We start from the raw sequence: 23,083 nt of genomic DNA, 5'->3' as shown, positions 1-23,083 counted from the left end.
GGCCACATCTGCTTCAGAATATTCCTGTGGTGGCGCTGGTCAAGTATTATTCTTTCTTTAGACCAGGCAAAACAGCACAGCCAGGATTAAGCTCCAAATCTCGCCCTCTTTGGCTGCAGCAGCCGGCGCTGCCCCTCACCGCCCGGCGACGGCAGTGCCTGTGCGCAGCTCTCCGCGGCGGCGGCGGGTCCCGCCGAGTAGCAGCAGAGCTTGTGTTGCACGGATCGGAGAGGGAAAACTAGGCTGCGCTTCTGCATCTGATGCTTTCTGAAGGCTAATTCTCTCCTGTTAGTTGTCGCCGCGCTGATGGCAAACTTGCGGCTTCCTTCTTCCATGTAATGGCAGGAGACGGATCCCTGCAGGCTCGTGTGTCAGCTCGAAGGGGGGGTGGGAAGATCTGACTGTAGAGTGACCAAAACCAATTGACTAGCAGAAAACGGTGCCCTCGGTCCTCACCTTGAGGACGAGAATGGAAGGTTTTGCAAGCGCTGTCCCTAGCTGCAGCAGGAAGAATCAGGAACTGTTACAGCAATAGGAGGACTAGGGGCACTGCCGCAGTAGACCTGCCGTAGACCGTGTGCTTCTGGAAGGTCAGTGCCAAGCAGAAAAGGCAGCGCTAGATGTGTAAGTGGTCTGGAAGGAGGCTTACAGCTCCGGGAAGTGCTGTGCCCAAAGTGAAGGGGAGAAAAACGGTGGAGGAGAGCAGTCTCTGGGGACTGGGCGACGGTATGGTGGCTGATGGCGCTCCTCCAGACCAAAAATTAGCTTTCAGGCTGGTTGTGTTGGAAGTGGAAAGGGTTTGTAATGGGCTTAAAAGTTCTTTGTGTGTTTCTCAATTTGTGTACACCACTGCCGAAAGCATTCAGATCCCTCTCGGCATCAATTTTTTTCCATGTTGTGAACCTGTTGAGCCGTTCTCACCTTGGTGAGAACCCGCTTGTGCCCATTTAATCGGAGAGCTAGCGTTCTTCTTCGAGGTCATCCTCTGTTTTAATATTTCCATTTCTGCCCTGCCATCCAACCAAATCTTCCTATAATAAAAGACTTTTTTCTCTTAACTTACTGAGCACTTTGTATTTTGCCTTTTTCAATCAGTTTGAAGCCACCATGTTTTGTTGAGCACAGTAAAGACGACTGTCTAGCGTAGTTACGTGCTCTTTGTACAGTGCGTTGTTTATCTCTTTAAAAAAAAAAAATCACTAAAACTCCAAACTCTGTGGTGTTTCCTATAATAACTAAATTATGCTTTTTCCTGAAAAGTTGAGGACCGGGCTGGCAGTGCCGTGACTCGCCGCTCCTTGCTTGCAGCCGGAGTCGCCCAGTGTGTCTGTACCTGCTGTGCAGGGGAGTGTTTGCCGCAAGCCTGACTGCATCGTGGCGAGCGGCACGGCTCTACACTCGTCCCGTGCCGCGTGCGTCGTAACAGGCTCCCCTGCGTGCGTAGCCCTGGCCGCTGAGGGTGCCGAGATCTCTAAACGACGTCTCGGCAGGGAAGGGGCCCAGGGTGGCGTGAGCCCCGGCCCTTCCCCGCGGTGGGCAGCCGCCGGGCCGGGCTGCGCGTGTCGGGCTCCGAGCTGGGGTGGGCTCCGGTGCGCTGCAGGCGCTTCGCTGCTTGCTTCAGGCTTTGCTTTTTTCCAGGATGCTCGGGTTTTCCGAGCACGGTATCGTTTAGCGGGGCCCCCTCCCGCGTGAGAAAGCTGCGTTCGGCAGCTGTCGCTTCTGCGAGGGATGAGCTCCGTGTATTCTCCTCACTGCAAAACGTTTTTTTCCAATATAACTTGCATTTAAAATGTCACCGACTTTCTTTTTTTCTTTCTCTCTCTCTCCCTAGACTGACTGCATTACCATGGAAACCATTGTTGGAAGAGAAGACTTTTCTGCTGGTAACTCCAGAAACTGTGTGGTGCTTTTGGAAGCAAAGCTCAGCTCCAGCCGGCTACTTTCATTTCCACCAGCACGGACATAGCCACACGTCCTTTTAATTTTTTCATAGACATCAGCTCTTTACAGTCGCGTTCATTTGAACTGAGATTTTTTTCATAGCTGTGCTTTGGTGATGGAATTTGGTCTTTCCTGTCCTACCGATGTGGGAGGCAGCGCTAGAGCTACCAGGAGACTCCTGGGTGCCCCCTTTCTTCCTCCCGCCTCGCCCGCGCGTTTGTTTTTATTTATATTCTGAGGAGTCAAAGCTGGTTTCTGATTGTCTGGTTAACATGGGTTTTGCTTCTCTGGTACATTAACAAGTGATTAGCTTAAAATATGTATTGTTTAGAAATATTTTGGCAGTTCAAGATCTTTTTCCTTTTTTTTTTTTTTTTTTTTTTCCCCAGGTGGCAGGGTGGAAGGAGGGAGGGAGGGAGAGGTGCACGTTAGCTTGAGGGGAGAACCCGTGGGACTGAGCTGGTCTGTGAAGGAGAGACCTCTTCTGCCTTTTTTCTTTTTCTTTTTTTATGTTTGCGTTTATGGTACAAGAGGTATTTCTTGATCATAGGCTAGAGTATTTTAAATCAAATGTCTGTCAGAGCTTAAACTGAATTTTTTGCTCAGAATTTTGGTGTGTACAAAGTAGGATTAATGGGCTGGTTGTCTTGTAGACTGTTTTTGTTCTTACCCTCAAGTTACTTGTTTATAAATATGAATTGTGCAAAATGAGGTTTTCGTTCATGCATTCAAATGGAGAAGTGCAGAGTCTTATCCAACTTTTGTAACTTCTGCATTATATTTGTCAGCTGTAGCTTTTTAAAGAGAAACCACCCTAATTGATCTTACTTTCGACCAAAGTCCCATTTTTAACTTGGGACTATATATATATATATATATTTTTTTTTTTCTTCCTGGCACAAGGGGAAAAAGTAAAAAGTCAGCTCATCAACTGTCCTTATCCTGCCTAAAGAAATGCAAACAATGACTATTTGACACTTTTAAAATAAATTGTAGAAAAATAAGGGCTTAAGTGCTTCACTCTTGTACTGATTTTTTTTTTTTTTTTGGTTGAAATGAGTTTAGGCTTTTAACACTGCTATGAACTTTAAGAGCATGACTCTAGTTGTTGGTACATGCAATGTATAATACAAGGCACTGACGATTGATAAAGGGTTTGGAAGTGGTACGCGAATCCTCATGCTGTACTGCACCACACAGCTGGTAATCCTCTTCATTGTATATTGTACAAGCGTGTTGTAGGGCTGCCTCGCCTCTAACGTACAACCTTTGAAAGACTAGTCCAGTTGGCATAACAAATCAGACACTGTCCATTTTGATGTTTGGTGATGTGTACCCAAATCTATTTTTGAGTAGTATTAAAATGTACATGTCACTAAAATATGGAGACCTTTTTGGAAACATAGTTGGTACCAATCTGTTTATGCAGTGTCCTAGTGACAGGGACAAAACCTGTCACTACAGGGTTTAAAAGCACAGACCTGTTTTTGATTCTGGAAGAAAAGTTTAAGTTGGTACAGTTACTTGTTGCTGCTAAACATACACTAATTAAAAATATGACCACTTTTATAGACCATGATACTGTCTTGCCATATAGCTTTTGTTTGGTCTGGTAAATTAATAATGCAATATGTAGACAGCTTTTTTTAAAGCTTTACATCTTTTTTAAGAAATCAAGATTTGGATGAAGATAGTTCTAAACATTTAATGTGAAAGGAAAAGGTTGTTTTGAAGAAAATTATGGTGTTACATACTTATTTCATATTAGATCCCTGAGGCTGCCATTGTACAATATACAGCACTGATTTATTAAATGCTGAATAAATAAGTAAATGGGTAACCTCAAGTATAGTGGTACAGATACTAACAGGTACGGCATAATAAATATGCAATCTTTTTGAATCTCTTAGTTTACAGCAACTAATTTATTCAGTATTGTGCTGGAAGAACATTTTCAGAATATGTAAAACATATCACTATATATACTACCTTCCAGCTACCCGTTTATGCTGCTGTATAGTACAAAAATACCAATGATGGAACAATGTTTGTCCTGTAAATTTAATTTGATATTGGACAGTTATTGTCTGTACAAACTAAAACATATATGGTTGAAACTGTTCATTATATTTGCTATTTCTGCTTCACAGATCTGTTTTAAAGTTGAGCTGATTGATCTGGCTTTGTCTTCCATTGTAAATATTGTTACATTGTTTTCTTTGTAAAACACATCGCGTTTGCGGTTTTGGGAGACTGGCTTGAAGCTCTGTATAGTGTTTATATTTATCTGACTTGGCTTTCCATAGAGCTACTTGCAGTAAATACGTGTTCATGTAGCTCCGTGTCTGGGTTTTATTTTTAAACAAACTTTGGTTTTTGTGTCAAAATCGCATTTCCTGCTACCGCTTCTTTTTTTTAAGTGGTTTTGTCACCCTGCTTCCCTGAGGATTTGGAGAATCTTTTAGCTTACTACAGGGGAGTGTTTCCTAGCCTATCCAGTTTTCTCTGCCACTTGGTGCAAAATGTTATATACAGTAAAACACTCAGAAACTTTCTTTGTAGTAGTTCATAATGCTGGTACTCAGTTGAGTTTCTGAATGGAAAAAATCAGTGCATAATACTTCTTCCGTTTGTTCATAACTCTGCTTATGATAGGATATTTAAGTTTCCTTATAAAAAATATTCTTGGAATTTTTAGCAGTGCAGGTCAAACAGGGTGATGCCTTTGGAGTTTAGTGTAAAAGAGAACAAGTGTGGTTTGCTGTTGCAAACTTTGTAATATGATTTCGTTTTGAGATGTGTTAAATATGGTCTCAGTATGTAAAACCAAAACCCATCTAGATATCTCAATTTCAGGTACTGCACCCACTTTTAAAAACAACTCAACTTAACTCTGGAAATATCAACAAAATGTAGTGCCTTTTCAGATTCTTATTTTCCTGATGTTGAAAGGTATGTCAACAATTCTGTATATAAACATTTTTATCCATAAATATGAGCATATGTGATCTCTATAAATGTAGGTGATTATTTTGAAATTTCTTGGATTACATTTTTCTTTAAAAATACCTAATTTAATTCTTATTCTGTTACTCAGAATAGCTCACTAAAACAAGTCTCTGTAAATTCATTTGCTGTAAGAAAGAATAGGATTTTCCCAACTAACCAGCCCCCTTACTCGGGGCCTCATTTTATAGCACACAGCCTGTATTGGGAAGAAAAAGGAAACAGTACTTCTCATACATGGCAGAAACAGCCGCACAAGCAGTAAACAAACAGTGAAAATTATCCAAACACTGTCAAGACTGTTGCAACAGCTTCACAGTAGCAGCTTTAAGAGAGCTTTGACTGAAGGTCTCATTGGACCTGAAATCTGCTCCCTGCTTGAGGGTTTGGGGCAGGGGGCAGGGAGCCAGGTTAGCACGAATTTCTCAAACCCCTTTGGATGAATCACTGACAAAACTCTCAACTTCTGCAGCATGGTGAAAGCCCTCAATTAAAACCAGAAGGCAGCTAGATTCCCTATCTGAATGTGAAGACAGTTACTAGAATACGTATTAAAAGGACGGCTTGGTTTTGTTGTGAAATACATGGACCAATTCTCATGGACCTTGCAGCTCATTGAGCAATATGGGACTGGAAACGATCAAACAACTGGGAATGAAAAAGTTGTGTGGTGGAGGAAGGACCGCTTGAGAGTTATCAGGTAAGGATGTAACTTTTGTATTCTAATTCTTCCATCTCCCTCATCCTCTTCTGGCTGTGTAACAAACAAACAGCAGCGTTTCTGTCCATACAATTTTCTCCCCTAATCTTTCCATGAAGGTTCGTGAAGAAGCATCTCAGAGGAGAATGGGAGCACTGAGCTTTCCGTACCTGTGCGGGAGGTAAGATTTCTTTTTTTAAAGAAATGCACCTAATTCGGGTTGCTTTGGTTTTGTTTTCCCTGGGGCTTGGCGTTAATTTAAGACTTTGGCTTTTAAAGAAGAGTTAGGGTTACGGGAGCCTGCCTCTCGAGAGCCTGGCTGGGTGGGAGCTGGAGCCGCACGTGGCAGCAGCGGCAGCTCCGTTCCCCGCCTGGCCCACGCGCTCCGGTGAGGGCCCTTGCTGCAGGCAGCAGTCCGCTGTTACCTGCTAGTCTTGACCTTTCTGCCACCTAGGGCTGCTCTTACGCAGTGGCCACCAGTATGCTGCAAATGGGTTGAATTAATCACCTGTCCCTCAAAAGCTACATATTCTAGATACTTATTCTGTATTTTGACATGTGGAACGCTGTTACTGTTACCCTGAGCTTGATCATTGCTCCCGCCTTTCGGTAGCGATAAGCGTCCTGCTTTTTGTCAATAAAATACCCTGGAAAGACTAAATTATCTCCGTCTCTTGCGCAATTCCCAGCTTGCGCTTCTAGTGGAAGTAGCCATAGCAGCAGAGGTATTACGTGTTCAGCAACAGTGCTGGGTTGTCTAAAGCGTAACTCTTCTGGGAAGGACCTATTAAAAATATGTAACATGCTGCTCACAGCAGTGTATTTGTAAACTGGCAAAACTAATTTCCCTTCGTGGTGCCTCCGAGATGACACTTGTGTACAGTTCTAGCAGCATACTGACTTGTGCGTTTAGCACGCGTGCTACAAAATACCATGGAGAGACAGCAAAGCGTACAGAAAATAATTTCAGAAGATCTTTTGGCACTCAAGACTGCTTGCTTTCAAGAGCAATAAATCACTTTTTCAAGTTCTAAAACTGCTTTTTTAAGTGGGCATTTCCTCCACCCTTTGATGTGAGAGGTTCCCAGTTGCAGAGGGGACCAGCCTTTCCAACAGAGCACAAAAAGCTGCGTGCTTAAGAGCTTTTAAAGCACAAAGCTCACGTGCGCTGGTCTAATTCATTGTATATCGAATGCTGCTACATTGCTCTGTGTGCCCACTTCGATTACAGGTTGTACTTTGACTGAAGAGTTGTTTCAGAAGTGTTTTAATCCCACCTTGTATCATAAATCCCTCTGAACTTGAAGGATGCATTTCTCTTTCAGTCAAGGATTAAAATAGGAATTTTTTAGCGAGCGAGGATCCTAAAAAGCCTCTGTATTGACTAAGCAGAACTTTGCTCTTGGCTCTGGTAATAGAACAGTGTAAACAAGTTCTACAGGTTACAGTTTTTAGGATTTACGAACTAGTAAGCCTTTAGAAAGTTACATTTTCAACTCATCAGCCTAGTTACAACTGACAGTGAAATTAGACCGTCTTTAACTCCATTCTGCCAGAAGGTTGTAGGTCCCTTTCAAAGCACGTGAACTGTGCGGTGAGCACAGAAAGGCAATTCCCCCCCCCCCCCCCCCCAAGTAAGCTTTTACTAAAGTCATTGCTGATGCAGGCACTCCCAGTATCTCGCCTGTAGTCTGTCCTAGATTTCTTTTAAAGCTATGTGGTGCCCTCAAGTGGCTGAAGTGCGCATCTTGGCCCTGTACATCTTGCAAATACAATTGTTTTACCTTCCATGTTGCTGCGTAGACTAGCTTTACATGATTAGCTAAGAGAATAAAAGCTTTTGTTATAAACAAATCAAATTTTAGGGAAAAAACACTTAACCAAAGGTGAGGAAGTGGTGTTCTGATCCAGATCGTGTTTAGGCTATATTGGAGGCCATTTTAAGGCTCTACATGTTCAAACACTTTTTTACTTATTAATAACAAATCTGCAAACACAAGGTTTTACCTGTAGTTTAATATTTATATACTGATGGATAGCACCTAGAGGCCCCAACCAACATTTGAGCCCCCCAATGTTGCACATAGAGATGTCTCTGCCCCAAAGAGCTTACAGTCTAAGTAATCAAGAAGTAGGAGAAAATCATAACCATTCTTTATAGATGAGAAACTGAGATCCAATACAAGGCCATTTGCCTACTCTGAGGCACAAAATGCAACGGATGGGAATTAAACCAACATCTTTTGAATCTATGTTCCATGTCTCAGTTAAAAGATGCTCCTTCCTTTCTAGACCACTTTTCTCATCATTAAAAAAATCAAAATTAACCCATTCAGAAATGTCACTCTAAAGCTGATTAAGGTTCAGGACAAGTCAGGGTAGGAGCTCCAGAAACAGAACAGAGAACACCTTGGTCAGGATGTAGCTGCTTTACATCTTTTCGTTTTTCCATGGTCATCTAACAGGTTTGGGAACTCAGGCTGCTGCCCGAATAGCTGCTCTGAACGCTGTCTCCACCTAAGCATGGCAAGACAGGAATTACAGTTCCAGTGTTCAGGGGGGTTTGTCTTACAGGCTGCAGCAGAGGCCAAAAGCTCAGAGAAGCACTGTTAATGCAGGACTAGGACAAACCTTCTCTGCCCTTCCCCAGGCTCCCATTACATGAAAACCAGTTCACCCTGGCTGCGAGCGCAGTCAAGGCAGCACACAGCAGAGATGCAAGGGAGAGCCGGAAGAGCGCTTTCCCCAGGAGCTCCTCAACCTTAGCCTCCGGTGCGCTTTTTGGGGCTAGCGACAGGCTCCTAAGTTTATTCTAGGCTTCAGAGGAGACAGCAGTAAGATAGGGGCTTGGGTTTACGCTAAGGGCCTTCTTATTTTATTTCAGCTTTGGTAATGAGTTCTTGGCTTGGAGGTAGCAGTAGGTTCAGTTTATTTCTCTGTACACATCAGCAAACCAAAACAAAATGAGTTGAAGGGTGCATGCTGCTGAACTGCCCCCCCTCTACTGGCATAAGTGCAGCTAACACACGGGCTTGTGCCCCTTCTCCACAGATCGTCCCTTAGCTTTAAAGCACAGTGACAATGCTATTAATTTTCTTGCATTTTAAACTAAAACTCTTCAGTTTCATACTCAGTTGAAAGCTTTTGAAGTCAGCCCCAGTCTCACTGTCTAAATCCCTGCCACCTGATCCACGACCAGCCCTCTGTCTTCTGTCAGATGTGCATAAAACAAGGAGTTTCCTGATGCTCGGGGCTCACAGTGATAACTGAAAGGCGAGTAGGAAGAGCCAGCAGCAGATGAATTAGTTAACAGTATTCAATACAAACAGATACACTTCACCTATATAAAGCAGTATATTAATTCACAAGCCAGGCTGTATTAATAGATGGTGAAGGTGGCAATATACAATGAAAAAATTAAAGTATGATCACTTGGAAAACAGTCTTGCTTTGCCAGGGAGCTCTGTTTACACACAAAGTATAAATGAAACAGCACTGACCATAGAAGTTGAACAGTCATGGACAGTTATGCATACAGAAAAATCAATCACTTTTCAGTTATTGCACAAGTGGTGACACTAAGACATATAGTAGTATTCTTACAAAATGACATCAGAAACAAGGAGCTGTGTGCACCATCTTTCAAGGCCTTATGTGAACTATACATACACAAAGAGTTGCTATATATTGTAAGTACATTGCTGATGCATACAAATGCACATAAGAATGATTAAAAGATTAATTTGTAAATAGAAAAAGATGTTTCCACCAGTTTTTGCTTTATTTTATTCAGAAGGTTTCTTAGCGTGTACACTATTTCAGATAATATGCATGACACCACTTCAGAGTAAAGAGAGGTTTTATGTAAGCATAATCTTAAATGCTTTGGTAACTGGATATTCCCAAAGAACAGTTTTTGTTAAACCGAACTGATTACTACTAAAATGTGAATGTGACTTTTATTCAGAAAAGGATATAGAATATGGCTAATCATTTCACATATTTTCACAAGATACAAAAAACCCTTTTCAAGTGGAGTGGGATTTCTAAGCACAAATAAAACCATTGATAGCATGGTGTACAATATTAACATTTAAAACCCTGATCAAAATGACTTCAGAATTATTGTTCATTCCCCCAAACATATCAGGTTGGCAACTGAGGAAGGAAACGAAATATTAAATGACTAAGTTGGCGCAAGAGGTGTAAATTCTCTCCATACCACAAGTTTCATAATAAAATACTGTTGTATGTTTTAAATTTAGACAGGAGCATTTTTTATATCTGAGGCTGGTTTGTTTCTAGATGACTAAAAGTTTCAAATAAAAAGGTGTTTACACAATATACACATTTCATTACTTACAAAGAGAAATAAGCTTAAAATTTCATATTAAAAACCTGGGATACAGTAGGGTTAGTAGCACCATGAAAAATGTTTTTCAAAACTGCAGTCTGGTTATTTTAAACATACTCAGTGCGTTGTGTTTTTCTGTATTCTCTTGGTTGATCAAAAAGGTGCCATTTTGGTACAGGGAGAGAAATGAAAACTTTCATCTTCTGATCCTTTGTGAACCTCGAGTGTCTTTTCTGTTTCCAAGAGGTCAATGCTTTTATCTTAGTCCTGTTGTCAAATCTGTACCAAACAGCCTTTCGTTTGGCACGCGAGTGAGGTACACTTGAATCTGCATGGTTAAAAGAGTTTGGATTTTTTTTTCTTTCCACACAGTAGCACCATTATTACAGCCGGAGGACAGTGCACCTTAGGCCTTTTCAACTGTTTTATAATGCATTCTCCAAGATGTTACGTCTTCTTCATGCAAACTTGACAACGACTAATACGCGTCCTCAAGTCTCCGGCTTTCAGAGTCTCTGACTGAGGCTTACTGGTTAACACACAAAGGTTAGGTTAGCTTTTTCTTTGTTTACAGAACTCTGTGCCTTTAAGCTTTTACTTAATTCCACAGTTTAAGAATATGCTCAAGTACCTCAGGGGGACTTAGTCTTGTATTTTAAAGTTTTCCTTACAGCTGATGTCCTCACAGCAGGTGAGAGTTTTGTCCAGCGTCTCAGTATACAAAAGGCACGCTAATGAACTGCCTCAGCAGGGGACAGAGCACAAATACTAAACCGAGGGGAAGGCAGTTTTTGTACATTAGAGGCAGTATTTCTGGGGCACACAGTGTGCTCCCCCCCCCCCCAAGGGAACCACGCTTATAATCTTGAAGGGAATTACAACACCACATAAGAAACACCATTATAATGAGATTTGTATTTGTAACTGATGGATTTACTAAATAATTTACTTCTGTTCTGAAAGGGTATAGAGGTGGGAGACGTTAATGCAACCTATTTATGTTAGTGTACATGTTCACACAGAGTAAGCCCACTCTTTAAAAGGGGTATTTTTTAATAAATTACAAAATAAATAGGAAGTTGTGTTTGTGGCAGACAGAAAATAGTAGAGGCAGAGAAAATTAAAAGGTCTGGGGTATTATTAATAGGCATTTCTGACCAGTGAATTACCACTGATCAACTACCCTGAAAACTAATAGGGTGATGACTACTTAGTGCATAATTAAATATCACTGTGTAGGTAGTGTCATGCAAAACCAAATTAGCAGCCCCTACTGCTCCACACCACACTGTGCAAACCGCCCGCCCTCTGCCACAATGCTGCATTTCTCAATCGGGTGGCAGTGGGAGTATTTGTTAGTTTTTATGAGCACGCAAACAGGGCAGTAACGTTCTAGCCTATAAAGGGAAATGATTTTCCCAAGAAAAAATGATTTTGTTACTATCAACTTGAAATGGAAAAATTCTGGGGAGCTGTCAGGCTCTGCAGCTAAAATGACAACTGCTGCAAAGCTGAAGACAAAATTCCCATTGATCTCCTTGGGGCGGGAATGTCATCCTGATTCTTCCGCAAAGCACTGAAACGATGCTTACCAGGGAGGGTATGGAACCGTCCTTCACTTAAGGCTTCTAGAAACAGGTTATAGGAACAGCTGCCTTAAAAGCTTTAGAGTTGATCCTGCCCTAGGACTGAGAATAGACTTACATGGATTTACCCCCGTTTCCCCCTATACCTGTCCCCTGTATTTCTGTGAGCTACCTTTTGAAATATTTGAGTCTATTTAAAGGCCAGGCAAGAAAAAAACCACACAAAATTGATCTTTCAGGCTCAAAATTCAGTCACTACAGTGGGACTATTTTCAGAAAAGGTATTATTAGATGTGAGTAAGAATTGTTAGAAAAAGAATCCGAGTCCCTGCAAAACAGAATGTGCCCTAGCAAGTTTTTACATATTAAAGGCTTACCATGCAAACACTTGAAAAACTGGTTGTGAGGGGGGGAAAAAATTCTTTCCCTATACCCCTGTAAACAAATCTCTTTTGATCTTAGGAATAAATTCAGTTTCCAAAGGTTTCAGCCTGGAATAAGGCAATATGCAAGAAACAGGTTTTCTTACCTGAACATTTCTGACACCTCTATAGTTGCCAGCCAGAAACTATACGAATTGGCATAGTAATTACAAGTGCCACGACCATGGCACTCAATAAATGGAGCTGAGCGGAATTCTTCTAAACAGGAGCCGGGCGATGCCAAGGCCTGTCCAGAGCCCTCTGCTCCAGCACTAGTGTGCTGGGGGCCAGGGGGGAGGAGGGAGGGAACAGACACACAAATGAGAAATTTTCATTGGGAGCCAAAAAATTAATAGCACAGCATACAACTGTTAAACAAACTACAGTTCATTCTTGGTAATGCAAAGTCAGACACTTCCATTAACATCCTTACAAAGGCGGCATTTACTGAGAATTATCAGTTACGCTGGGCTCTGTGTACTGGAAAATAAGCCTGAATATTGGCTACTGTGGTTAGTAACTGAAGGTGAATGCTTTCTAATAACAACCATGGTGGGTTTTAACAGAAAATCCTAAAGCAGCTGGTTGATGACCCAAGCTGGTAACAGTCATTTCTGGAATGGGAGGCAGTTCTTACCATCATGAACGAGTAACCAATCCAAAGGGAGTCCCAGCCTGGCGGACACGAAGGAATCTGAATGGTCTGGCTGTGGACAGCTATCACCATAGCAGGAGCCTCACACACAACGCATCTGGACACAGGGGAAGTATCAGAGAAATACGACATTAAAATAATGGGAGTATATGTTATTAAGAATTATTTCACAGAAGGGAGAACTGGCCTGTGAAAGGCTGTCCTATTAATCCAGATTTCTGCTTCTCAAGTATTTTGTAATTGCAGTGAGACAGTAGTTCTGGGTACAAAATCTGCCTGTATGTCCACTAATAACCATTGGGTAAAATACAGAAGCAGTTTCTGGAGCGAAAACTGGAAGCCCCAGGTCCCCAGGTGAATGTCTTATTCTCAAAGCTACTGGCTCTTGCTTACTCTCTCCTGTCTGCAGGGATCTTGCGCTCCTGACTACACAGCTTCCCCAGGGGCGAGGAGTACTCTCGCACCCTTTCAGCCTCTCATGATCACTACTGCAGGCCTTTTAAGGCACCAAACACTTTAAGCTATTTTCCTAGTATTTCCCAGAGAAAACTACTACAGATTCATCTCCTAATAATCCAACCTACAGGTTAGAAATATGTGGATAAGATGTGCTGTTTATCCAGATACTAAACAAGAGACCTTCTCACCGGCTAATGAACGGCTGAATGCTCTGCCCAGTCAGTGGCTCCATGCTCATCGGCATTGGCTCTGGAGTTGATAGCCAGTAGGAATAGTCATTCCTTGAGGCATAATTACAAACATTGTTGATGTTACAGAACATGAAGGGCATGGTGCTGAAACGTCGGAGACAGCTCCCAGCAGTACCTACGGAATAAGATGTGTGAAATGCGACAGCAGTGTTTTCACTTTATTTTTAGCATTTTTTTGGGAACATTAATTGTGTATTCTTCCTATCCACCTGTGAGTGCACAGTATGTGCTATCAAATTGTCATGTGCAGGAAAAATGTAACCTCTGAATTTGGTTCACATTCTGTCATCCTGAATTACAATGTGCAGCCTCTGGAGGCAGTAGATCTTAGCAAGCATCCCCTAACCTCATCTAAGTAATTTCCAGGACTATCATATCTTCAGAGAACCAGAGCATTTAAAAAAGTGGCTATAACCTTTTTCCCTTTAAAGACAGCATAAAAAATATCTCACCCAAATCTTGGCCATGGGCTCTCTCATTTCCTTGCACATACAGAAGAGAGAATCCATCATATATTCTTAATGTTCCTTGTGGACATAGTGGCGTATCCCTAGTCTGGCTATGACGAGTTATAAGGAATCCATGAGCAACTGAAGGTGTTCCAGGAGGACCAGGTGGGCCTTGCAGGCCATCAGGACCAGGGGGTCCCTGTATTCCTCGTGAACCTGTTCACAGGAGAGAAGCACAACACGCACTATTTATTAACACCCTTTCTTGCTCTTTTAGGACTAAGGTGACTTTGAAAGGAAGGACGGTTTAGTGATAAAGGTGCTTACAACTTGGGTGGCCTTATACTCCTAACACCATCTTCCTCAAATGATTTTCTCTGTAAGCTTGGTCAAATCACTGAGGCTGTTATAGCTAGTTATAAAATATCAGATAGTGTGACTTCCCTGCATCATAGGGGTATTGTGAAGATAAATATGTTGAGAGCTGTGAGGCACTAAGATAACACAGCTGCTGTGGACATGACAACCACTGACATAATTCCAAATCAGCTCCACAGTTCTAGGACATACTTGTCTGTGCATGCAGCTTAGTAAGCTAAAGATGAAACATCATGCTCAAAATCAGAAAGTAAGTGGCAGAGCCCAGAAGAGAACCAAGTCTCACTCTACAGCATGCTCTGAGAACACCCGAGCCAAAGTTCACCAAAATCAATAGAAAAGCTGCAGTCAGTTTTGGAGTAGGTTACAAAAAAATGGAAATAAACTAGAATAACCTTGAACAAGAGCAAAAAAAACCCACCCACCCACAAAAGGATCATGTGACTCAGAGAAGGCATTTGTTCTTGAACAGCAAAAATATCAGGAAATATAACTACAAAATATTTAGACTCTCTTCTTCCAGAATCATTGTTATTTACTTTTTTTTTTCCCCCCACCTAAAATAATGCTAACAGATTTCATAGGGCTACTCAGGGGAAAAAAAGGGGAAATAAACAATGTTGTGGATTTTTATGCTGTTTTAACAGTTTGAATTCCGATATTTTCTCACCAGTTGCAGTATATAGCTACTTAATGTTTATCATCTTTTTAGAAAATTGTTCCAGTGTCTAGTATGATTTCTCAAATCATAATTCAGTAATTCTAAGCGATGGCTGCTTGGTCTCTGCATATGGTGAAATTCTTTCCTTTATGAAGTCTGGTTTTCCTCATTCCTGATTTCCATGCAAAGTGAAAATGATTTGCTAATTCCTTCCCTTCTGTTTCTTACCACCTTCATTATTTGCTGTGTTATCACCTGTGCTGCAAATGGTATGCCATTAAGCTCAAGATAAGGTGCACTACAATATTATTCAGCACTGACTGGTAATGTGTTGGTCTTGAGAATATTCCAAATCAAAGTATCTTCAGCAGCCTGTAACATTTTTACACTAGGAAAATCCTAAAATTATGATCCTATTATTATTTTCATGAGGCAATTCTCACTTCCCAATATTAGCCTGCACTCAAAAGGGACCATCTCTTTTTCCACTGGCTCTTCATAGGATAAACACCATACCTGGTTGGCCTGGAAGACCTCTCTCGCCTTTACGTCCTGCTGGACCATCAAACCCAGGGAGCCCATCTCGCCCTGGATCACCAGGAAGACCAATTGGACCTAGAATAAACAAATGCATAAGTGAAATGGAAACTCTTGAAATCTCACTACAGAAATCTAAACTGGGACTCATCTGTTGTTTCCTTATGATATATTAAATAAGAACAGACCATTAAACCAGATGTAGATGATACAACCCTACATTCTTCTGTTACTTCTTGCTGAGTCGAAGAACTTGTCTCTGCACCCTATGCTAAGAGACATGTATTGCAACTCGCAGTTATATTCGGTCATTTTCTCTGCAGCCACCTAGAATCATACCTGGCAATCCCTGTGGCCCTGGCAATCCAGGTGGCCCTTTTGAGCCAGGTTGCCCTGGAGGACCTGGTGGACCAGGGTCACCTTTGACAACAATGCTTCGTCCGATGGCACCTGGTAAACCTGGTGGACCTGGAAGAAAGTAACTTTGTATCAGATAAGCCGAAACAGAAGACAGCATCAAAGGCAACTTGAGGAGCCCCTTATTTCTGTTATTCTTTATAACCAGCTAGAGCTATCAATGCAAAGCATGAGTGTAATTATATACAAAAGGCAAAAAAAGTGCTCTTGGTGATCCCCAAAAGACAAGATATATTGGATCTTGCAGGGGTTAACCCATATAGACCAGATACAGAGTATAAAATACAGTAGCATTAGTTGTAGAACTAAAAATTACTAGTTTGGAATTGTGTTGTCGCTGGTGCTCATGTAACTACTGGAAGGGACCAGCTTTCATTGCTGGCTGAAACCAACTCAGTCCTACATCTGTGTACCAAATCTTACTGGCGAGGAGCAGAAGTGACAATAATGCTACCCATGACTCCTACCTGGTGGGCCTTGCAGTCCTTGACTGCCCGTGAGTCCTGCAGGTCCTGCAGGTCCAGGGGGACCCTTCATACCTGAAACATTAAATTCATGCAATCACACAGTGAAAGAACATGCTGTCTTACAAAACCTGCTAGGGGAGTGGCCAAAATCAGGCTTCTTTCCTCCCTGAGAGGCTGTTACTGTATCTGGAGGTGTTCACCTGAAATGCAGGTACAATACCTGGGAATCCTGGCACGCCTGGAACCCCCGGGTCGCCCTTCATTCCATTCAGACCGGGACGACCAGGATCCCCCTGAACAGAACAGCTTCATGTTACTCACTCATCTCCCCAGCGGTTTCAGAAAAACAGAAGAAAAGGTGGCCGGTGGACAAATAAGCGTGCTTTGGGTCTCTGGACTAGGTAGAGCGCTTTGGAAGGCCAAGGCAGCGCGTTCTGCTCACTGGCTGGCCAGTGTGCCAGGTGCTGTCAGAGAACGCTGGATCATGGCCCATGCATTGACAGCTCCAGCTCCCACAGGAGAAATGGGGAAAACCTGCCCAGATACTGGGCAATAATTGAGGTAAAGCCCTTCTATATTGCTACAAGACCAGATGTTAGATATCACATTCTGGTTTTTATTTTACTATTGTAATATGCATACTCCACCCAAATATGTTCTGTTTTTATTGCACTTAAAAATAAACCAGAGGAAAAAAACCATTTCTTGTCCTACCTGGCGTCCAGGTGATCCTTGATCTCCCTTTTGACCAGTCAGGCCAGGCGGGCCAGGTTGACCTGGGTTCCCTTTTTCCCCTTTAAGTCCTCCACTGCCTGGTGGCCCCCGGGGACCTTCTGGGCCTGGTGGACCTTAACATTATGGAACATACATGCATATATCAGTACATGTCAACTGTATTCCCAGGCTTGTGCCTTCAATGTATAAAGAAGGCAACCTAAAGATTTTGGCTTGACTTCCCAGCTCTATTTTGATGCTGAATTCAAACAGGACAAACTAAAGAGAAAACAGAGAGATGGATTATTTGCACTACCCAAAACGAGAACCAAGGCTCCTTATCTAGCTGATGAACAGAAACAGGTCCTGCCACAGGGCAATGCAACTCATCCAAGTTAGAAGCTAACCAGTGACCAGACAAGTGCCTTCAGTAGGAGCCAAAATACCCCAAGTTAGATAGTACAAATATCCCCTCTGATGACCTACATTACATTCAGCATCTTGAGTACTATCTTAACGGACTGAATTCCTTTGGAAAGCCAGTCTCAACAATGTAAAATATTGCTGCTTTTTTTGCTGGGAGAATTTGACGTATCCATTGAGGATCCCAGTATGTATCATCTGCTGACTGCTGAGCAGGAGGAAGGCCCTCATTCTGCCTTGCCTTGCCTGAATACTGATCTGAGTTGCAGAAACTTCCTTATGCTGAACGACTCTCCCTCCAGCTGATTTGTCTATCTGTAGTAGAATTGCATCATGTAAACAACAGAGGTACTGGGCTGGTCTTTAAATATTTCCCCTTTGCAACAGCCCAATTAATCTGAAAGAAAAGAGTGGACTTAGATAAAACCCTAGGTATTTGGAGCACTGAAAAATGAGAGACCCACCTTTATGCCACTATCTAAATAGAAGGTAACTGGTATTAATTTGTGGCAAAACAAACTGTAAACAAGTGCACTGGCAACAGCTAATAACATTTCACAAAATAAACCATATAATTAGGTTAACAAAAGGATCTCTTTGCAGGACAGTGCTATAATATTCTCCTTTGTAGTACAACAAATCTAGTAACATTTATCAATGTGCTGGATTTTTGTTCTTCTGAAACCTTTAATAATTTAAAGCCTCCTTTGAAAACCTCATAGTCTATATTCAGTAGATAAATTTGATGAGCAATATTTCTGCATGCAAATCTCAGTAATAGAATTCCTGCCAAAAACTTTCTTTTTAATTCAACAGCATTTTGGTACTATATTTCAAACATATCCTGCAATTTCAGCTACAGAAAACATCCCATCATGCAAAGATTTTTTTTTTTTTTAACTGATCCAGTAGTGTACACATGCAAAATAATTACAGGTTACCATCTCAGGCATCCTAATCAAATAGGTACAATCTGCAGGGTAACCACAGTCCTTAAAAATATAATCTCAGAATTACAGGAAAACATCCATTTCTCTTAAATCAAATGCAATGCAGTAAAATAAATTGACCGAGTTAAGAGTCTAACCTGGAGGACCTGGAAGGATCAGAGTTCACCAAAGCCCAATGATCGATGTTAGAAGGGTCAGACATCACACAGTACAAAACAAGATTACTAGTTAGAAATAGTATGAATGACAGCATATAAACTACACAAAAACCCACTTCACCAGCATATTTTGTATTTACAATATAATCCACATGCATGCATAAAACCATACATGAGTACACAACAATATGTATTTTCAGATACAAGTTATTCTGGTGACTAGGCTCTGCTAAGACTAGTTTGACACTGTTCATTTAATGGCAAACTTAAAGCTTTACTAAAGAATGTGTTATTGCTTTAACATTACGGCTGAGGTCTGCGACCAGTTAGTCCTACTCACAACAGGGTTTGGACTATGTAACCATTTCACTGACAATATTTATCACTCATAGGGCCTAGAACTTGGCAGATACGTGGGTAAATTGTGAATGACAACTTATTCTTCAGCAAAATCTTACTTTGGGTAGGGGAGAAGTGTGGTTAACACAAGAACTTATCACCACTAATCAGGTATGAACGTCAACTATCAGTTAATGAAATTACAGGACTATAAAGGAGGCATACACCCTCCCCAAAAGAGTAAGCAGAATAAATATGGGTCAAAAGGGCTGCGAATGCTATAAGCAAAAATACAGCAGAACTTACAAATTTAGAATTTGTTGTCTTTATTGTTGACATTTTTTTTTGATGAAAATGCCATAAGATGCTAATTTACTTCCTTAAGGTTATTATGGAGAACAGCATGCGATAACACCCTTAGAAAGTGCATTTAAGTATCCTCTTTCAGAATGTAAGTCGATTGCCCCCTACCACGCTCCTGAATTAATCTGTATTTCAGCTCCTGTGCCACTTACATCTTTTATGTCAGTGAAATGATTTAAATATATCATGCAATTTGCAGCTTTAAACTACGATAAATACACAGGTTTACCTCAATACACTGTTTCTTAAGTATTTGGTAAATCATTTTTAAATACTAGCTGTAATATAGTTGTTAAAAATAATGACACAGACATTTCATTGTTGCTGTTAAGTACTTATAAACCATATTTCTCCATTAGATAAGTTTTGCTATGATTTATAAATCTGTCCCATATTTGTTGATTACTGAATTCTGGCTGGGCACAGTCCCAGGGCTGAACAAAAACACGATGCAAGCGGGAAGCTCCTCTCAGCACACCCACGATGGTGGTCCTCTTTGAAAGTATGGTTACTGCTTGTGTGGTCACAATTTAATTAAAATGTAAAACCACCTTCATTTTTTTTTGTGGTGTCATAAAGCTAGATGTATGTTAAGGTAATCAAACATCACAGGCTCCCATATTTACCATCTCACAGCACTTAGTACAGCATACTAAAAACTAAAGCAGCTTTTTTTCTTCTGAATTCTGATGACAGTTCTTTGTTTCCTAACAGTCATCATAGCAAAACTTAAAGATTTCATTATTATTAAATAGATATACAGAGTCATTTTTCAGTCTAGACGCAGATGTTAGAATCTTCCCAAGGGCTGGCTTGTGCTCCATGCTGATACACTAAGCTTAAGATAAGCTTGTGAAAATAACCCCGTTCTTACCAATCCTGTTTCTCCTCCCCTGTGTTAAGGAGGAGAGGGCTGTATGCTTCATTTGGATTAAAGTAATACGTGAAAAAGGAGGAGCTTCCCTCAGTTCCTCTAAACATGTGCTGGTGAAGTAAAAAAAACAGAAACAGGGATTTCTGTACATGGGCAAGTTACAACGATCTAAGCCGGAATGTAAAGCATTACTGTCATTCTGTGCCACTTTCCTGGGGACACTCTCGCACTGGTATAAAAGCAGATCTTATTTGTTTAGCTTATGTCACGTCACAGTGTCCAAAATCAACAGCAGCAGGTGTTAGAAAAATGAATACTGTCATTTGCCTGAGCTGCAAAACACCATTACACAAAGCAATAGCAAAGGTGTGGGAGGACAGCACAATATGGGTATTGGTAAACAGGAAAAACAGTACGTATTATTTTCAAGTGCATTGTGAATAAATATGCTAAAACAAGTTTCACAGTCAGGGGCACTCTATAAAAGCGTTGCAAATGTGGACCCACATGATCTTCCGTCATGCAGAGAGCAACACTGTGCCCTTCCAGGGTCAGTCCTACAGCAACGTGGAGGAAGAGGCTGAAAGCCAGCTCCGGGGCTCTTCTTCTCTACCACAGGTTAAAAGGCAGGTATGAAAAATGACTCAGCATATCTACCTTTAGACACTAAAAAAGTATATACATTCATCTTCATGCAAAGTTATTATTTTGGAGTTAAGGGGCTAACCTGAGGGACCTGGGAGGAGGGGTCAGAGTTCACCAAGGTCATCATTAGAACAAGGGGAAAAACATCAAAATTGTTAGAAATATCAACAAACTAACATATTCAACTAAACCTTGCTTTTTAGATTTAGCTCAATATTCCTTTAGATACAGTATTCAAAACACCAAACTATTATTATTCCTAGCAATGAAAAATAGACAAGTGGAGTAACAACATCGTTGTGTTGCCCTACGAATTTGCTTCATTTTGTCATCTATTAACAAATCCCTCCCAACGTCATCAGTCCACATTTGTTCTAGGTGCAACTCAACTGAATTCAGAGAGTTACACTATATTTGACTTCGTAATTTTTACTAATCTTGGAATATTTCTAAAAGTCAACAACAAATTGTATATGCATACAACTTCTGTTTTGAATTTATGTCCTTAGAAGGGGGGTAATTTGACAGCCACGCAGCTGCTTTTATGACTAGCTGCCTTATGTTGAAACGTTACAAAATCAGCGTTCCAACAATCGACTGTGTTATCATTTGGAACAAAAGACTGGAGTGCTGATTGTACCAGAACTGCAATAATAGTTTGGTTTATCCACATTAGTTCACGCATAACCGAGCAAGACAAATGCTTTGCTTTATACATTGCATGCAACAAAAATGGAAGTCAGAGAGAGAGAGAGAAAGAGAGAGAAAACATGGCTGAGCAGAACCTCACTGGTTGTTTTTTTCACCAATGCTCATAACCGCACAAAACGAGTCCCACTGTCCTTCCCCAGCTCATTTGAGTTAGTTACAACCCAATTTATACAGAGAAGTGTAAATAGGATTAGAAGCTTCATAAAACCACCAATGCTACAAGCAGCACATAGAACGACAATTAGTAGTTTTATTATACACCAGTAGCTGCTTAGCTGTTTTACTTTTTTTTTTTTTTTAATTTAAAGAGTTTGAAGATAAACTGTGTATAAAAAGCTTTTAAAAATGAAAGCCCTTATTCTTATGGAACAGCAGTTTGCTTTCTGTGCCAAAGTCTTCATCACTGTACCACCCTGCATATAGACGCTCCTCCTCTTTGGAAGATCTTGACACCTAGAACGTCTCAGGCCCACTGTTAAGTTACAAAGCCAAAGTCCCGCATCCCAACTTCTCTTGTCCCTTCACTTATTCTGCTTGCCCCAGCTGCAACTCTAACCAGAGTGAACAGAGCAGGGATTACTTGTCCTGCCCTCCTACCTGCCAGGGAGCAAGTAGGCAGGAAAAGGACAAGGTTACTTGGACAGTAGAAAGCAAACCAGGACTGCCAACTTGCAGCAGGGATGCTCCACTGAGTCCATTTGCATGGCAGGGAGTAAGCTCCTCTGGGAAAAAAAGGGAAAGATACTTCCTCCTCCTTCCACTAACTAAACAAGAAAACAGGAAGAAACTGGGACTGGATGTTAATTATTAACCCACTGGGTTGTTCCACATCAGTCATTATAAAAGGCAGGCTTAGGATACAACATAATCCAAGTATTTTTACTAGCACTAGAAAGACCTCATACTCCCCATGATGTTGGCAAGCACCATCCCAGTTTTAAGGTGTAATAACAATGCCAAATGTTGTTTGTAATAACTCATTCTTCAAACGCACACATAGGATAGATGAGTTCATAGCCTACTTTGCACAGGAGAAAAGCTCATACTGCCATTGAGAATAATCAAATATTACTTAGTTCCAGTGCTAGTGAAAATGTTTTGAAAAAATTCCATTCTAAAACAGTTATTTTCAGTGGAATTGCCTCCTCCTGTACCAGAAGCAAGCCTAAGGAAAAACTGAATCTTAAAATCTTTCCAAGTGTGTACTACAAAACTAAACTCTCCCTTGATATCTAGAGGGATCAATACATGAGTAGCAGCTATTTTACAAATACACTAATGCAGCACTGATTTTCCCCAAACAAATCTTTTGACAACAGAAAAATACTGAGTTAGAGGGAAATAAATTAAAAATATCACTTCTCCATTTATAAGCAAACAAAAAATTGTAATCGACCAATAGCTTGGTTTGAAAGTGCTGTCTCCTTTACGGAGAACGTCAAGCATGTTAGGTGCAATGAGTCTTATTGGTGACAAAGTACTTCTAGACTCAAGACACAGCAATAAGCCTGAGCCTGAAGAGTGAAAGGTTCATTAAAGTTTGATTTTTCAAGAGCAGTATCTTAATGCAAATAACCACTCTATGACACAAAATATAAATCAAATTCTAATACATGCCAGGGA

The 23,083-nt window shown here is 41.1% G+C and overlaps 2 protein-coding genes across 3 annotated transcripts in view; one reads left to right on the top strand and one right to left on the bottom strand.

Moving 5' to 3' along the window:
- Nucleotides 1-15,444, top strand: part of IRS4 (insulin receptor substrate 4) — a 33,874-nt gene extending 18,430 nt beyond the window's left edge. Inside the window, exons 2-5 of one of the 2 annotated variants that reach the window (XR_010885572.1) lie at nt 1,832-4,893; nt 5,420-5,647; nt 5,767-5,828; nt 15,365-15,444. Coding sequence is in view for 1 of the 2 variants with exons in the window: in XM_013940282.2 (XP_013795736.2) it covers nt 1,832-1,836 (5 nt within the window). In the remaining variant the exon portion in view is untranslated. Of the gene's footprint in view, nt 1-1,831; nt 4,894-5,419; nt 5,648-5,766; nt 5,829-15,364 lie in introns of those variants that run through there. The other variant, XM_013940282.2, reaches the window with a different exon arrangement.
- The window catches only part of COL4A5 (collagen type IV alpha 5 chain), an 88,501-nt gene continuing 73,061 nt past the window's right edge, over nt 7,644-23,083 (bottom strand). Inside the window, exons 42-51 of the mRNA XM_067304308.1 lie at nt 16,998-17,131; nt 16,504-16,576; nt 16,284-16,355; nt 15,739-15,867; nt 15,379-15,477; nt 13,827-14,039; nt 13,312-13,489; nt 12,647-12,761; nt 12,117-12,289; nt 7,644-10,530 (exon numbers count right to left, since the gene is read on the bottom strand). Of these exons, the coding sequence (XP_067160409.1) occupies nt 10,449-10,530; nt 12,117-12,289; nt 12,647-12,761; nt 13,312-13,489; nt 13,827-14,039; nt 15,379-15,477; nt 15,739-15,867; nt 16,284-16,355; nt 16,504-16,576; nt 16,998-17,131 (1,268 nt within the window). The 3' untranslated portion in view covers nt 7,644-10,448. The remainder of the gene's footprint in view (nt 10,531-12,116; nt 12,290-12,646; nt 12,762-13,311; nt 13,490-13,826; nt 14,040-15,378; nt 15,478-15,738; nt 15,868-16,283; nt 16,356-16,503; nt 16,577-16,997; nt 17,132-23,083) is intronic.

This window comes from Apteryx mantelli, chromosome 13, assembly GCF_036417845.1.
Source record: "Apteryx mantelli isolate bAptMan1 chromosome 13, bAptMan1.hap1, whole genome shotgun sequence".
NCBI lineage: Eukaryota > Metazoa > Chordata > Aves > Apterygiformes > Apterygidae > Apteryx > Apteryx mantelli.
The sequence above is the reverse complement of the archived record's forward strand: the minus strand, read 5'-3'. Positions and strand labels throughout refer to the sequence as shown.